A 15622-nucleotide genomic window follows, 5' to 3' on the forward strand; every position below is an offset into this window, starting at 1 on the left:
GTTGAAGGTCTTTTGTTAGACTAAAACTCCATTGAAAACGTACGGATAACTTTTCTAGACCTGTCCTCCAGAGGCCGGTACTTGTGAGCTGCAGAGACGGGAGATAGTTAAAGAGAGGCGGAATTATTTGAACGGAGATAAAGGCAAACTGGCAAAGAGAAATGGATAGAGATAGAGCGACAAGTCATTAGAATTCTTCCACACAGTGTGTTCGTAGTTGCTACAATATGGCAACGACGTTCTTCAGAAGCAACGCTTGTGCAGCGGGGGAAAAACAGTCCTGCACATTATTTAGCCGACTGCGATTTTTTTCCGAGTATTTGAGGACACGCAGTGCGATGGCACCATTGACATGACTGTGTAAACGAGGTTTTGGTCGAGACCTATGTTTTTCTTTTTTTTTAATAATTTGAATCCCTGAAACATAGGTATATTACGCCTCAGAAGGATTTTCCGATTACGAAAGTATTTTATAAGTTACAGCTTGTTGAATGGAGCTGTGTACCGGCCGAAATAGCCTATAGGCACTCAATAACTTATTTCAAGCAGCGGTTCAACCAGTATACGAAGTTCTGTCGAATGAAGATTTGCTTAAAAAATGCACCTGTGTCAATACACAAAACGACAATGAGAGCTTCAACACGTGGTTTTGGAAACTAGTACCAAAACATCTTCATTGTGGGGCAAAAACTTTGAAATAGGAGCATTTATAGCTGAAGGTACATTCAACAAAGTCTGCTTATCTATTCCGAAGACCATGAGCGTGTTACGGAATCGTCGTAGGGACGAACTGGAGAAACTTCGCTGAGTTATCTGGAAGGAAACGAGTGGCCACTCGAAGCAAGGAATGTATCTCTTTGTTGGTAGAGCCCATAATAAAAAGAATACAGCAGTCAGTTCAGATCCGGAGGAAGAAAAAATATGCCTCTATAGTCCTGGGATCTCGTATTAACAGTAAGTTTTGAAACAAAGCTGTTTTTATTACTCCAGACTTTAGACGCATTTTTCTTTAAGCAGTATTTTTCAGAAGCATTGATTTTTTGAGTTATTTTTCAAACCCACATCGTGAGGGCTCCCCATATTCATAATAATTTAATAACTTTTTTTTTATTGGTTTCAAAGGAGCCTCCAGTCTGTGCAAAGCTTTGCGCAAACCAGCGCATGTCGCAAGGTGCATATTCTGACAAGAGCTGCAGCCGTCAATTTTAATTTGCCATGCGATAATTTGTTTTTCATACTCGAATGTGTGTGTAATGAAGTGGTAAAGCCCTCATATGAATAAAAACAATTCTTGTATGAAAAAGAGATTGTGAACTTCACATATTTTTCATGCCTATTGATCGGAACCGCTCTTTAAGATCCGGTCCCTTATCTCATAATTGCCAGCGCAGTGACAGAAATAAGGAAATGAATGCTGTCTGAACATCGTGGACGCAGGCACTCTCGATTGCCATCGCAGATACCGTGCTTCTGACGCCACTGGGACACAATCGAAATTTCACTCGCGGCGCCGTTAAAACTTCATACGCTGTAAACGACGCCCCGCTAGGTGTACGATACGCCCGCGGATGCGGGAGGAGTTACTGTACGCCTGCTGGTGCATACAGCCGGCGGAATAGCGCAGCGGTGAGCGCTCATCGCGTATTCATAAGGCAACGCAGATAAATACTTGGCCAGCGCGCGCGGCTGACGCCAATGTGGTCGCGAATGGACTGCGTCGCGCGCTGCGCTGCTAATTGTGACGGGCATATTATTTCCACGCGCCAAATGAGACCGCCTGGCTTGGCTTCACCAGCTGAACTCGGTCGCGTGCCACTGCTTGCGTTCCTCTTGCTAACTGGACACTACAAGCTTATGCACGTAGAAGCTTAAACAGCGTGCGTTTTAACGTTAGCTTTTGCCCAACATTGGCATTTAAATTAAAGCAGTTAGGCCACATCGTGCATTGATGATCCAAAACATTACGAAGACTGCCCGCCGCGAGACTGAATGCCACCTGATATCGCTGCGGGTCCCTGACGTGACAAGGAAGGTATACACAGTCATGACAAAGTCGTGGGATTGCGATACGCACATATAGAGATAGCTTTAGTATCGCGCTACACGAGGTATAAAAGGGTCGTGCGTTGACCAAGCGTCGTTTGTAATCCGATGATTCATCTGAAAAGGTTTCCGACTTGATTACGGCCGCACGACAGGTACTAACAGACTTTGAGCGCGTAGTGGTAGTTGGAGCTAGACGTATGGGACGTTTCATTTTAAAACTGTTAGGGAATTCGATATTCGGAGATCCACAGTGTCAAGAGTGTGCCGAAGTACGAAATTTACAGACATTATCCCTAACCATGGACAACTCCATGGCCGACGGCCTTCACTTATCGACCAAGAGCAGCCGCGATTGCGTAGAGTTGCCAGTGCTAACGCACAAGCAGCACTGCGTGAAATAACTACAGAAATCAATATGAGTCGTACGACTGATTTATCCGTTAGCACAATGGGGCGAAATTTGGCGTTAATGTGCTATGGCAGCAGACGGCCGGCGCGAGTGCCTTTGCTAATAGCACATCACCTGCTACGCCTCTCCTGGCTCGTGGCGATGTCGGTTGAGCGCTAGACGACTGGAAAACAGTGGCCTGGCCAGATGAGCCTCTCTTTCAGTTCGGAAGAGCTAATGGTAGAGTTAGAATGTGGCGCAGGCCCTACGAAGCGGCGGTTCCATGTTGTCAACAAGGCGCTGTACAAGCTGGTGGTGGTTCTTTAATGGTGTGGTCTGTTTTTACATGGAACGTGCTGGGTTCTCTGGTCCAGCTGAACCGACCATTGACTAGAAACATTTATGTTCGGTTACATGGAGACTATTTGCAGCCATTCGTGGACTTCATACTCCTAAACAACTATGGGATTTTTATGAGTGTCATGCGCTATATCACCGGTCCATAGTTGTTCACGACTGGTTTGAAGAACATTCTGGACAGTTGTTGCGAATGGTTTGGCCATCCAGGTCGCAAGACATGAGTCCCGTCGAATATTTATGGGACATAATCGGGAGGTCAGTTCGTGCACAAAATCTTGAACGCAAAGCTTCTCAGTTATGGACGGCTATAGAGGTAGCGTGGCCCAACATTTCTGCTGCGGACTTCCAACAACTTTTTGAGTCCATGTCACGTGGAATTGCTGCACTACTCCGCGCAAAAGGAGATCCGACACGATATTAGGAGGTATCCCTTAGCCCTTATCTCCTCCCTTTACAAAGCCGACCCAAGGGCCGCACGCTGGGTAATTTACTGTCGTAAGGAACTTTGACAAAGGGTGGATTGTTACGGTTGTGCCTGCGAATGAGCACGTCGGGAGCGGCGAATCAGGTCAGCTGATAGCGTACTACTGTCGCGAACATATAAGGCAAGTCATTGAGGGACGTCGAAACCACAGGAGTTGGACGAGGCGTTGGGCCTGCATGTCTCATCACATAACTTAAAGGTCGGAGGCTCGCCTGCTCTGTAGAGCAAGATAGGCAGTCCTCCTTCAAACGATACGACAAATTCCTGGCCGTGCTCTCTCGAATGGCAGCATCCCCGTATACAAGGCGTAAATATTTCTGTCTCCCTCCGCTGCTGTCGTCGATCTATTGAACTCAAACGGAGCAATATGTCAGAAATATACTGCTTTCTCCACTCGGCACTCCATTTTCTACCGTCCACAGCTCTACATACTAACTCCAAATGACAACATGCAAATTGAATTAATAACAGTGATCTGCAAATAAAACATGATGATCGATCAATAAACCCATAGCAACGGGAAAGCAACATGCAAAACAAAAACGCCACGAACTTATGCTCCAACCTAATAACTGGCGTCAAACTGAAAAACGTCAGAATTTTTGATGAAATGGCTCTAAGCACTATGGGACTTGATATCTGAGGTCATCAGTCCCCTAGACTTAGAACTACGTAAACCTAACTAACCTAAGGACATCACACACATCCATGCCCCAGGCAGGATTCGAACCGGCGACCGTAGCAGTCGCGCGGTTCCGGACTGATGCGCCTAGAACCGTTCAGCCACCGAGGCCGGCTCAGAATTTTTGAGGGAAAGTTTGTCGAATATGCACTGCTTCATGCTGTGTAGTGACCTCAGTATCGACGGCGGCCTCTGTGGTTTATGCCGCAGGTGGCGACAGCGAGGAAGACGAGGACGTGGAGGTGGACGTGGAGCAATGCTCGGACAGCGAGGCCGGCTGCGGGGGCGGTGGCGACGCGGCGGCCTGCCGGCCCCCGGGGGCGCCGGCGGCTGGCGGCGGGCGGCGGTCGCCCAGCTCTGCCGTGGGGTCGCGCTCCGGCTCCGAGGAGCGCGAGACGCCGCCCCCGCCCGCCCCCTCCAGGGTGAAGGTGCGCTGCAACTGCGACGAGCTGCTGGCCGCCGAGTGCCACCTCGAGACCAAGGAGCTGTGGGACAAGTTCCACGACCTGGGCACCGAGATGATCATCACCAAGACCGGCAGGTATGTCTGCCGCGCTGCGCTGCACACTCCGTGTCTTCTCTTGACTGGTCCGTATATGCAGAAGAAATGTTGGATGTGTAGGTCCATGCTCACGAAAAACAATTTATATCTGTTACTCAGACTAAACCCTACGTAGTAGCTCCGTCATGTGTGTACTGTATGTAGTGCACACAGAAAATACAGAAAGGTGTAGATATCGATTTACAGCGAATTCACTTTCGTAGGTTAAGTACGGGAGAGTTAGATCAATCGTTTTTCTTTTTCTTTCTTTTTTTTTCTTTCTTCCTTTTTTTCTTTTTTTGCTGCTATTAGCATTTTCGTACAGAGTGTCATTCAAAGATAAGTAAAAAGCATTGTTGACATTATTGCGGTATTGCCACTAGAAGTACAAGAGATATCATAAACTGTAAACATACGTGAGTGGTCCATCTCACCCATACACCTATGGGTGAGATGGACCAGTGTACTGGGTGAGACGAACCATATAAAAATGACTACACGTGAAGAATAGAGTCAATTACAATTACATATTTCTATATGGAATATGTTGTAATGAGTACAAAATTGCACTATTAAATGTTTCAGCCTAAAACCGTTTTATCACTTTATTATAACGCTTGACCGAACATTCACTTTTCTAATGAATCGTTAGTTTTGCTCAAGCATTAGCGTGTCTCTCTCTTACCATAGCACTCACGTTTATTACTAAAGGTTGAACAACGGTAATGAACTACCGTCAACAAGAAACACACTGTATCCAATCGCCTTTTTTATTAGTTTCGTAATAGGTTTTGCCAAACCCAGTATATTCATTTTTCACCCTATTCTTCAAAACTGCTTTCGTAATCTTCTACAATGTCCGCAGTATTCTGCGTATGATGGTCACTGTGGGTTATTAGCAGTATTTTCGTTTTTTAGTTTCTTCGGTCTCGCTTTTTCTTCACCCATAATTTACTTTGGTGATCGTTTTCCTTTCTGATTTCTGTTTTCCTTCTTTTCTCATCCCTCTTCTTTTTTGCAGTTCAAGAGTTTAGCACTTTGGATACTGTTGTTGCTCTCATCCTAAAACCTGTGATTATATCAATAGAAGGAACACGTGATATTTCTTCCAAACGTTTTGACTGTGTTGCCGTATGTGTAGTCAGTTTTGAGGCATTAATATTGGATCTTAAGTTTAGTAGGAGTTGACTTCGAAGTTGTCTCAGTGTGAAAGAATTTGACTTGTGCAGATAACTGCGCTCTTTTGACGTGGTTGGAATCATCAGTCCTTTTGATGAGCTTTGAAGGGGGTTGTTGGCCTGTGTGTGAGATTCAGCTTTTTCCATTTCTTGGCACATAAGCGTCTTCCGACAAATAAGCATGGTTAGGACTGCGACCATATTCAGTGGTGTTAGTCCACTTGTCTTGAAGCCAAGTGTACCATTTTCACCGTCGGACGATGTAGCCCACGCTGAGTTGACCAGTTTTCAAATTGAAGACGGCTAATTTTCCTGCTTGGATTACTCATCGTGAAAGTGCTGCAGAAGTTGTAAAGACAGCTTTTCAATTTGAAAAATGGGCGGTCCAGGGGCTGCAAACGCTGCGATGTATGTCGAGGTTGTCTCACTAAAATAATCCCTTCTTCCCCTGCAAGCTCTATGTTTCCTAACAGCTTGTGTGAGACCTGCGTCCATCAAGTACAAGCGATACTTTGCCAGCTGGTTTCCTGAGCTTCAAATAGATTTTTAACTAATACAAATACCAAGTATGAAAAACCACATGTTATTCAATCCTTTTTCAAAATATAAATTAATCTTCTATTATCACCTGAGCTAAATTGAATTGTGGTCCACCTCTCCCAATTGTCCAGTAGAGATGGACCATCCTGACTCTGACTGCATATAGCGAACTCGGTAGTCGTTTTACGTTAGTTTCATGCCTATATATTTATCAAGCTCGCAGTAAAAAAACTGCATAGATGTTCTGCGAACTAACCGTTAAAATAAAAATTGCATAACTAGGCAATGAAACATTTCGGGTTACAAGAAGAAAGAATGCGATTTGTCTACAGAACTAACACGAAAATAACAGCAGCACTTTTACACCACGTTCGTTCACACAAGAGCTTCCTCACAATTACAGGGAGCCAATCAGTAGCGGTGCATTTGTGAAATGCGCCACTGGTCCGTCTCACCTAGTGGTCCAACTCTCCCGGAATTGTCCTATTGTTTGGTACAAATTGTGTTCTGAAGTATTCCAGTAACTTTCTTATACCTCGCCAGAACCTAAGACGACGTGTCTGGTAATACAGTACGAGATGTCTTACATAAGTAATTATTGTGAAAGAAGTCCGATATATCGATATACAGGTGGCCAATAAAGAGCCAGATGCTTACAAAAAAGATTACATATTAATAAGTTTATTTGCTCTACGTGCACTTAATAAGTGAAATACACGAAATTTTGCAGTGCTATGAGGTCCTTTTGTTGTGATTATTTATATAGCGGGTGATTAAAATCAAACTTTCGCTACTTGAGAGAACCACCATGGAAAACGAGTGGCATAGGACAATGAAAGTTTGTGGAAACATTTGTAAGAACACGCCGAAGAGAAATAATGAGGAAACCATTGGAATAAACACATTTTAATTTCCACGTGAGATGGTAACATTTATTTACTGAGTATAGTGTTTACGTTCCAAGTTAAAAAAATTTGTTCAATGTGACTACCATTTCCATCCACGACAACCTGATACCGCAGTAGGATTGTTCACAGCACTTTTCAAACGGTGGACCATGGACTGTTCAGCTGTCGTGACACAGCTCGTGCACAGTAACTCCTTCAACAGTTTGTGGTGCAATTGGCCGTCGGCCACTTCGAGGAGCAATTCCCAAATCACCAGTTAATTCGAACTTATGAATCATGTTTTTCAACCCCTGTGCGCAAAGAGGACGTTACTAAATAGCTTTATTGTGTCGATACTCGGGAAGAGCAGCAGCACTATTCCTACGAATAAAGCCCTGTTCACTTTGTCCAGGTCTGTACAGAGCAAAAAATTAATAAAACAGACAAAGAGCAGCGATGGATTCCTGACTGGAAATGGAGGCAAAATGTCCAATGAACACGTGTCCTAAAATGCATCGTTGCCACAGTAGATGGCCTTGACGAACGAAAGGTCCTCTGACCACGTGTTGTGTTCTCCTAGGGTGTTTCAGGTTTTATAATTGACGCAACATACTGTAAGGTGAAGGATGTTCTGGAAATTAATCGAGAACAAGCCGAAGTGGTGTCTGTAAACTGCAAAGCAGAAGGAAACGGTTGAGAGGCAGAACCTGGTGTTCCGAATATGGTATACGCACGCTCCTCCGCCTCCCTTCATTTTCGTCTGTCTGACAGCACCCACGATCACACAAACGCTCAAAAAGGGTTTGAAATGTTGTGTGATGTGGTAGATGTCTGTGAAGGCACTGGTTTTGGTATAGCCGTGTTGCCTCTCGACCGTTTCCATCCGCTTGACCGTCCACAAACACCGAGTGTCTCATTTCTAATTTCCTGTTCAACTAATGCCTCGAGGACTCAGTACCGATGCCAAGATTCTGTTCTGGTGCTACCTACTTCCCAAATGAGACGTAAGACATGAGTTGCTTTAACTTCTCATGAATTTTTGTGTACGTGAGTTTGATCATTTCTACAGTTTGAACTCCTAGTGCAGTGTCTGGATGCACCTGTACTGTGAAGCCCAAAGTATCCACCGAAGGACTTTATTTTGTAATACCTGCATATGCAATATTTGGATCTTCTTATCGAGGCCCCTTGATATCCTCCGATAAAGGATTTTTGATTGTAAAGTTGCGTTGTAGAGTCTAACTTTCGTTGAGCTGTTGAGCTCCCTACTGCGGAATGGTGGCAACAGTTCGCTCGCCATGCCGGAGGCTTTAAGCTTTAGATCTTGCACGTGTCTATGAAAAAGAAAGTCGATCCAATGTGACTCCCAGATGCTTCAAATGGTTCAAATGGCTCTGAGCACTATGGGACTCAACTGCTGAGGTCATTAGTCCCCTAGAACTTAGAACTAGTTAAACCTAACTAACCTAAGGACATCACACACATCCATGCCCGAGGCAGAATTCGAACCTGCGACCGTACCGGTCTCGCGGTTCCAGACTGCAGCGCCAAAACCGCGCGGCCACTTCGGCCGGCCCCAGATGCTTGGGTAGTAATGTTTCTGTCTACCTGCGTATGGTTTTCGCTGAAGTATACTGCATTTGTTTTCGCCTACTTAATTTTAATCTTGGTCTTCACCACACTGTGGTAAAGTTCAGCTTTTTCTGTAGTCTCCTGATGCTGGCGTTACATTGGTGTCCACTCGTAAAGTACGCCGTGTCATCAGCGAAATGTACCAGTTGAACATTTGCAATCATCGGCATGTCGTTGATGTAGATTGTGACGGCGTTGGCCGGAGATCCAAATGTGCCGTCTACCGCATAGCTGTGAGCGTTGAGCCGGTTGTGGTCGACCCCTTGGAATTCCTGAAATTGGCATATCAAAAAAGGTTAGGATCACCTAAAGCTATTAATAAAAAATTTTGAACTATAAATTTGCAGATCTCTGTTATTGGCTATGCCAATAACGCGCGGGATAGCCGCACAGTCTAGGGCGCCTTGTCACGGTCTAAGGCAACTTGTCACGGTCCGCGCGGCTCCCCCCGTCGGAGGTTCGAGTCCCCCCTCGGAGGTGTGTGTGTGTGTGTGTTTCTTGTCCTTAGCGTAAGTTAGTTTAAGTTAGGTTAAGTAGTGTTTACGCTTAGGGTCCGATGACCTCAACAGTTTGGCCCCATAAGGCCTTACCACGAATTTCCAAATTTCTGTGCCAATCAGAGTTGATCCCATCGGCACCTCATACCGCCACACCAAGTACTGGACAATTATGAAAATGACGTAGGCAATCTGGTATCGTTCTTTCTCATCGGAGCCTCCACACACGGAAACATACAAAGTGATACCGCACGAAACACCTTATTTTTTAGAGTTATCAGTCTTCTGACTGGCTTATAGGGGCTCGCCACGAATTCCTCTGCCGTGCCCACCTTTTCATCTGACAGTCGCACTTGCATCCACTTATGTCCTCAGTTATTTGTTGGACGTATTGCAGTTCTGTCGTCCTCCACAGTTTTTACCTGCTACAGCTCGCTAAAGTACCATGGAAGTTTTCCTTTGATGTCTTAACAGATGCCCTATCACCCTTTCCCTTTTTGTTAACAGTGTTTTCCATATATTCCTTTCCTCGCAGATTCTACGGAGAACCTCCTCATTGTTTACCTTATCAGTACATTCAATTTTCAACAATTTACGTCACAAATTCTTCTATTCTCTTCTGTACTGATCTTCTCACAGACCATGTTCTACTACTGCGCTCCCAACTTACATTTTCGGAAACTTCTTCCTCGAATTAAGGTCTGTGCTTGATACTGGTAGACTTCTCTTGGCCAGAAATATACTTTTCACCAATGCTAGTCTGCTTTTCATGTTCTCCTTGCTCAGTCCATCATGGGTTTTTCTGCTGGCTAGGTAGCAGAATTCCTTAACTTCGACTGCTTCATCATTCAGAATTCTGATATTAACGTTTCTCGCTGTTCTCTTTCTGCTACCGAGCGAGGTGGCGCAGTGGCTAGCACACTGGACTCGCATTCGGGAGGACGACGGTTCAATCCCGCGTCCGACCGTGATTTCCCTAAATCGCTCCAGGCAAATGCCGTGATGGTTCCTTTGAAAGGGCACGGCCGAGTTCCTTCCCCGTCATTCCCTAATCCGTTGAGACCGATGACCTCGCTGTCTGGTCTCCTCCCCCAAACAATCCAATCCAAATCTTTCTGCTACTCCTCATTACTTTCGTCTTTTGTTGATTTACTCTCACTCCATATTATGTACTCGGTGGATTGTTCATTACATTCGCCAGATCCTGCAAATCTTCTACATTTTCACTCAGGATAACAATATCATCAGCGAATCTCATCATTGATATCCTTTCACCTTGAATTTTAATCCTACTCTTGAACCTTTCTTTTATTTCCCTCACTTCTTAGATATATACATGGAAAAATAGGGGCGTAAGACTACATCCCTATCTTACATCCGTTTTAATCCAAGCACTTCGTTCTTGGTCTTGCAGTCTTCTTGTTCTCTCTTGGTTCTTGTACTTATTGTATATTACCCGTCTTTTCCTATAGTTTACCCATATTTTTCTCAGAATTTCGAACATCTTGCACCATTTCACACTGTCGAACGCTTTTTCCAGGTCGGCAAACCATATGAAAATGTCTTGACTTTTATTCACTCTTGATTCCATTAGTAAACGCGACGTCATAATTGCCTCTCTGGTGCCTTTACCTTTTCTAAAGCCAAACTGTGCGTCATCTAACAGATTCTCAGTTTTCTTCTCTATTCTTCGGTACATCATTTTGGTCAGAAACTTGGATGCACGATCCGTTAATCTGATTATGTACGCATCACAAAGCCGACATGGTGCCACTGCTTACGTCCAGCATTGTCGCTGGGAGCGCCACTGTTGTGCCTTTCAATCTGAATTTGAACGTGAAATAATTATCGACAGAAGACGCATGGGCCGTGAAGTAGATAATACAAGAATTCGTGTTTCGGAAATCACACTGTGTAGCGTGCATCTTCAGTGTCGGAATTCAGCAGTGGCAGGAACGTGGCCAGTCGAGACTGCGATATTGCTGTTCGCGTTGGTTGGGATCCCACGACAGCCACGCGAGTACTGCGTTAATGGGCGCAGGAGGGCACACTCAACGCTGTGTGTCACGTCAGCGGCGCCCTTGACTAGCGCCCGAGGAAACAGACGTATTGGCTCTGCCGTGCAGGATGTAAGCCATGCCACGTACCTTGAGTCAGGAAAGGGGTTTGCATGCAGCATGATAAGTGTCCACACGGGCAGTGCAAACACTTTCCGTTTTTAAAGAACTCATAATTTTTCTGCTTCCTTTACATTGTTTTTATCTTAAACAGATATTGATTAAAATGGTTTTCCACTTGAACATTGACTCGCTCAAACAGAGGCAGGTCCGCGATATTCAGTGCTAAGATAGAAACAGAAAACTCATTGAAAGGTTGTCATTTTCTCCGTCGCGTTTCCTTATTTGACATCGCGTGCTTTTTCTACTCTCTACGTATATTTAACAGCCCTGTAGCATGTTCCACGTCGGAAGTCTGTTCTCGATACCAACTCTTTTTAAATACTGAAATACAGGGAACCGTGTCGCTGCCATCTGCTCGTGTAACACTTCGCGTGTTTCCTTTCTGTCACCAATAATGAACAGTATGATAAAAAAAAATAGTTTGCATCAAACGTGCAGCAAAATGAAAATCGTCGATAAATTTTTAACGCACCCTTCTAAAAGCACGGCAAAGACCGAAGCGGCAGAATAACATACCTGACTGATAGCCTGCGTGGTAAATTTTCCTTCTTAGCGACTTCTTCCCTGCTATCGTACGTACTCAGTACAGTAGTTGATGTCTTTTTGGTGTATTAACTCATTTTACACAGATGGATATTGCCGTTTGTGAACTTAATGACAAGTTTGACTCCCGATTTGTGCTAGCCTTCACATGTTGACTAGTAGTATCATACCCGCGCTCCAGACCTTGTGGCTTTATTATGATTCTGCCCTAGGTGTTCCTCATCACCTCCTATCTAAGTATCTATGGAGAATTTTTTCAGATGTATCTTTAATGACTCATTCTGCGCTGTGACTATGTTACTTAGTATGCACTACTGTTGTTGTTGTGGTCTTCAGTCCTGAGACTGGTTTGATGCAGCTCTCCATGTTACTCTATCTTGTGTAAGCTTCTTCATCTCCCAGTACTTACTGCAATCTGCTTAGTGTATTCATCTCTTGGTCTCCCTCTACGATTTTTGCCCTCCACGCTGCCCTCCAATTGCCCTCCAATGCTAAATTTGTGATCCCCTGATGCCTCAGAACATGTTCTACCAACCGGTCCCTTCTTCTCGTCAAGTTGTGCCACAAACTCCTCTTCTCCCCAATTCTATTCAGCACCTCCTCATTAGTTATGTGATCTACCCATCTAATCTTCAGCATTCTTCTGTAGCACCACATTTCGAAAGCGTCTATTCTCTTCTTGTCTAAACTATTTATCGTCCATGTTTCACTTCCATACGTGGCTACACACCATACAAATACTTTCAGAAACGACTTCCTGACACTTAAATCTATACTCGATGTTAACAAATTTCTCTTCTTCAGAAACGCTTTCCTTGCCATTGCGCCGGCCGAAGTGGCCGTGCGGTTAAAGGCGCTGCAGTCTGGAACCGCAAGACCGCTACGGTCGCAGGTTCGAATCCTGCCTCGGGCATGGATGTTTGTGATGTCCTTAGGTTAGTTAGGTTTAACTAGTTCTAAGTTCTAGGGGACTAATGACCTCAGCAGTTGAGTCCCATAGTGCTCAAAGCCATTTGAGCCATTTTGCCATTGCCAGTCTACATTTTATATCCTCTCTACTTCGACCATCATCAGTTATTTTGCTCCCGAAATAGCAAAACTCATTTACTGCTTTAAGTGTCTCATTTCCTAATCTAATTCCCTCAGCATCACCCGACTTAATTCGACTACATTCCATTATCCTCGTTTTACTTTTGTTGATGTTCATCTTATTAGTCAATGTATATTACATCCATGTAATGTCCAGAAAAGAAATGCCTTGTTATGAACTTGGTTGTTGTATCATAAACAGCACTACAACGGTCTGCAGAACTTTCCATTAACACTTATTAGTTTGGTTTCCGGCTATAGTATAGTTATTTGCTGATTATGATCTGGACGTCATTATAACGGGCAAACTGAGACTAGATACGCATACCAATGAATGTAATAGTATACTGACATGAGCAACCCTGGTGTACAATGTCTGTCCTGTAGTAGACTGTTGTGTATGTTCACAAGTTAAAGTACTAAAGTCGATCAGCCCTAGACAAATGGAGTTGCACACCTGTTGGAAGTTGCAGACGTGACTTTCTTTTAAGGGCAAACAAATGGAAGCAGCAAAGAAGCGGGAATGTTCTTCAAGTCCAAATGTTCGCGTAAAACATATCCGAATCACACAGTGTACCCAAGACTGTTCCAACGATTTAGTGAAACAGGACAATTGGTACCACAGTACAACGATCGAGGAGGGACCTACTTGGGTTGGTTCAAATGGCTCTGAGCACTATGGGACTCAACTGCTGAGGTCATTAGTCCCCTAGAACTTAGAACTACTTAAACCTAACTAACCTAAGGACATCACAAACATCCATGCCCGAGGCAGGATTCGAACCTGCGACCGTAGCAGTCTTGTGGTTCCAGATTGCAGCGCCTTTGACCGGGACCTACTTGGGATCTTTGCTTGGAAGATGAGAGGCTTGCTAGAGTGGATAAGGCCCATGAAAGTAGCACTCGGTTAGTACTACGTGAAATGACCAAATCACATAGTAGGCCTACTATGTGGCGAGTATAAGTGGAAATGTAGCTACACCGTTAGTATTTGCAGAAGGTACATACTTTGACTCCTGCTGACATCGAATTTCGTGTCGTCTTCGGCTAATGGTTCTTGCAGCGCACTCTCCAGCGTATGTACTTTTTACGGATGAAACTTGTTTCACCAGAGACGCATGGCTAAACAACCTCAGTACTCATGCTTGAGCCTATCGGAGCCTCCACGTGTAGGTTGTGAAGGGCCATCAACGCAAATTACCAGTCAACATGTGGGCAAGCATAGTCAATGATTAGCTACTAGGCCAGTTCCTCCTTCCTCCCTCCTTTAAAGCACCAGTACACCCAGTCTTCATGAAAGACACACTATCCAGATGCCTCGAACATATCTCACTTGTTATTCGCCAACGGATGTAGTTCCAACGTGGTGGTGCCGGACCTCACATTGGACTGAGGATTCGTGAACACCTGTATCAGGCATTCCCTGAAAAGTGGATCGGCAGTCGAGATTCTGTTTCGTGGCTAGCATGTTCATCTGATCTCACACCACTTTATTTCTTCTTGCGGACCCATGTGTCAGCTGACTAGTCTGAAGACGTTCTCTTGGTAACAGTTCTCGCTGCCTGCTATATTGCTAAAACGATATCAAAAACGGCACGACAGAACTTTGTGCGAGGACGCTATGCGTGCGTCGTTACTGGCAGACGCCGTTTTGAGCAACTGTTGTATATGTAGCAGCTTGAGAACTTGGGCAGGCATATGGAATGCGTTATTAGAGTACCGTAGACTTAGGATTTCCGTTCTGTCAAAAATGGTTCAATGGCTCTGAGCACTATGGGACTTAACAACTGAGGTCATCAGTTCCTAGAACTTAGAACTACTTAAGCCTGACTAACCTAAGGACATCACACACATCCACGCCCGAGGCAGGATTCGAACCTGCGACTATAGCGGTCGCGCGGTTCCATACTGAAGCGCCTACAACCGCTCGGCCACACCGGCCGGCTTCCGGTCTCTCTGACATCAAGTTGTGTACACCCTTACCTCAAAAGGATACATTTACTCTTCTCCAGCAACCTTGAAAGCTTGTCACGTTATTGCGGAATCACGCTGTATATATATTTTTTGCGAGGAACATCGGTGTTATAAAGCAAAACTTCCTTTGCCCATGCAGTCTGTTGTCTAATGTAATGGCACATGTGTTTAGATACGTAAACGAACGTTTCTGATGTCAAAGGCCTTCTCATGGACTGTGCAAATGTACAACTTCGTTTCTTCATTACGAAAACCCATACGAACGGTCAAAGGTGAAACACGTTAAGGCTGTACATCAGGCGTGTCCAACCCGAGGCTCGCGGGCCACATACGGCCCAAAGCAAGTGTCACTACGGCCCAAAAACCGAGCGTCTATAACATGATCACTTAAGAAAATTAAATAAAAAATAAAAAAATCCATAAATTTCTGTGTATGTAAAGGTTTGATAAATGTAATATTTCAGTTTGAAACCCCTGCCACACAATACTGTTCTCTCATTGGTCCATCCCGTTCATAACTACGTCGCCCGTGCTATACTTGAAGCCCTAGTGTCTCGCTCCGATAACCGGCAAATCATCAGATGCGCTGGTCTGTTATCTA

The 15622-nt window shown here is 44.7% G+C and overlaps 1 protein-coding gene across 1 annotated transcript in view; it reads left to right on the forward strand.

Annotated features, from left to right (window-relative positions):
* Nucleotides 1-15622, forward strand: part of LOC124594410 (T-box transcription factor TBX20-like) — a 494737-nt gene that overhangs the window by 98037 nt on the left and 381078 nt on the right. Inside the window, exons 2-3 of the mRNA XM_047132779.1 lie at nucleotides 4171-4259; nucleotides 4347-4501. Coding sequence (XP_046988735.1) covers nucleotides 4171-4259; nucleotides 4347-4501 — 244 coding nt within the window. The remainder of the gene's footprint in view (nucleotides 1-4170; nucleotides 4260-4346; nucleotides 4502-15622) is intronic.

This window comes from Schistocerca americana, chromosome 2 (assembly GCF_021461395.2).
Source record: "Schistocerca americana isolate TAMUIC-IGC-003095 chromosome 2, iqSchAmer2.1, whole genome shotgun sequence".
Taxonomy (NCBI): domain Eukaryota; kingdom Metazoa; phylum Arthropoda; class Insecta; order Orthoptera; family Acrididae; genus Schistocerca; species Schistocerca americana.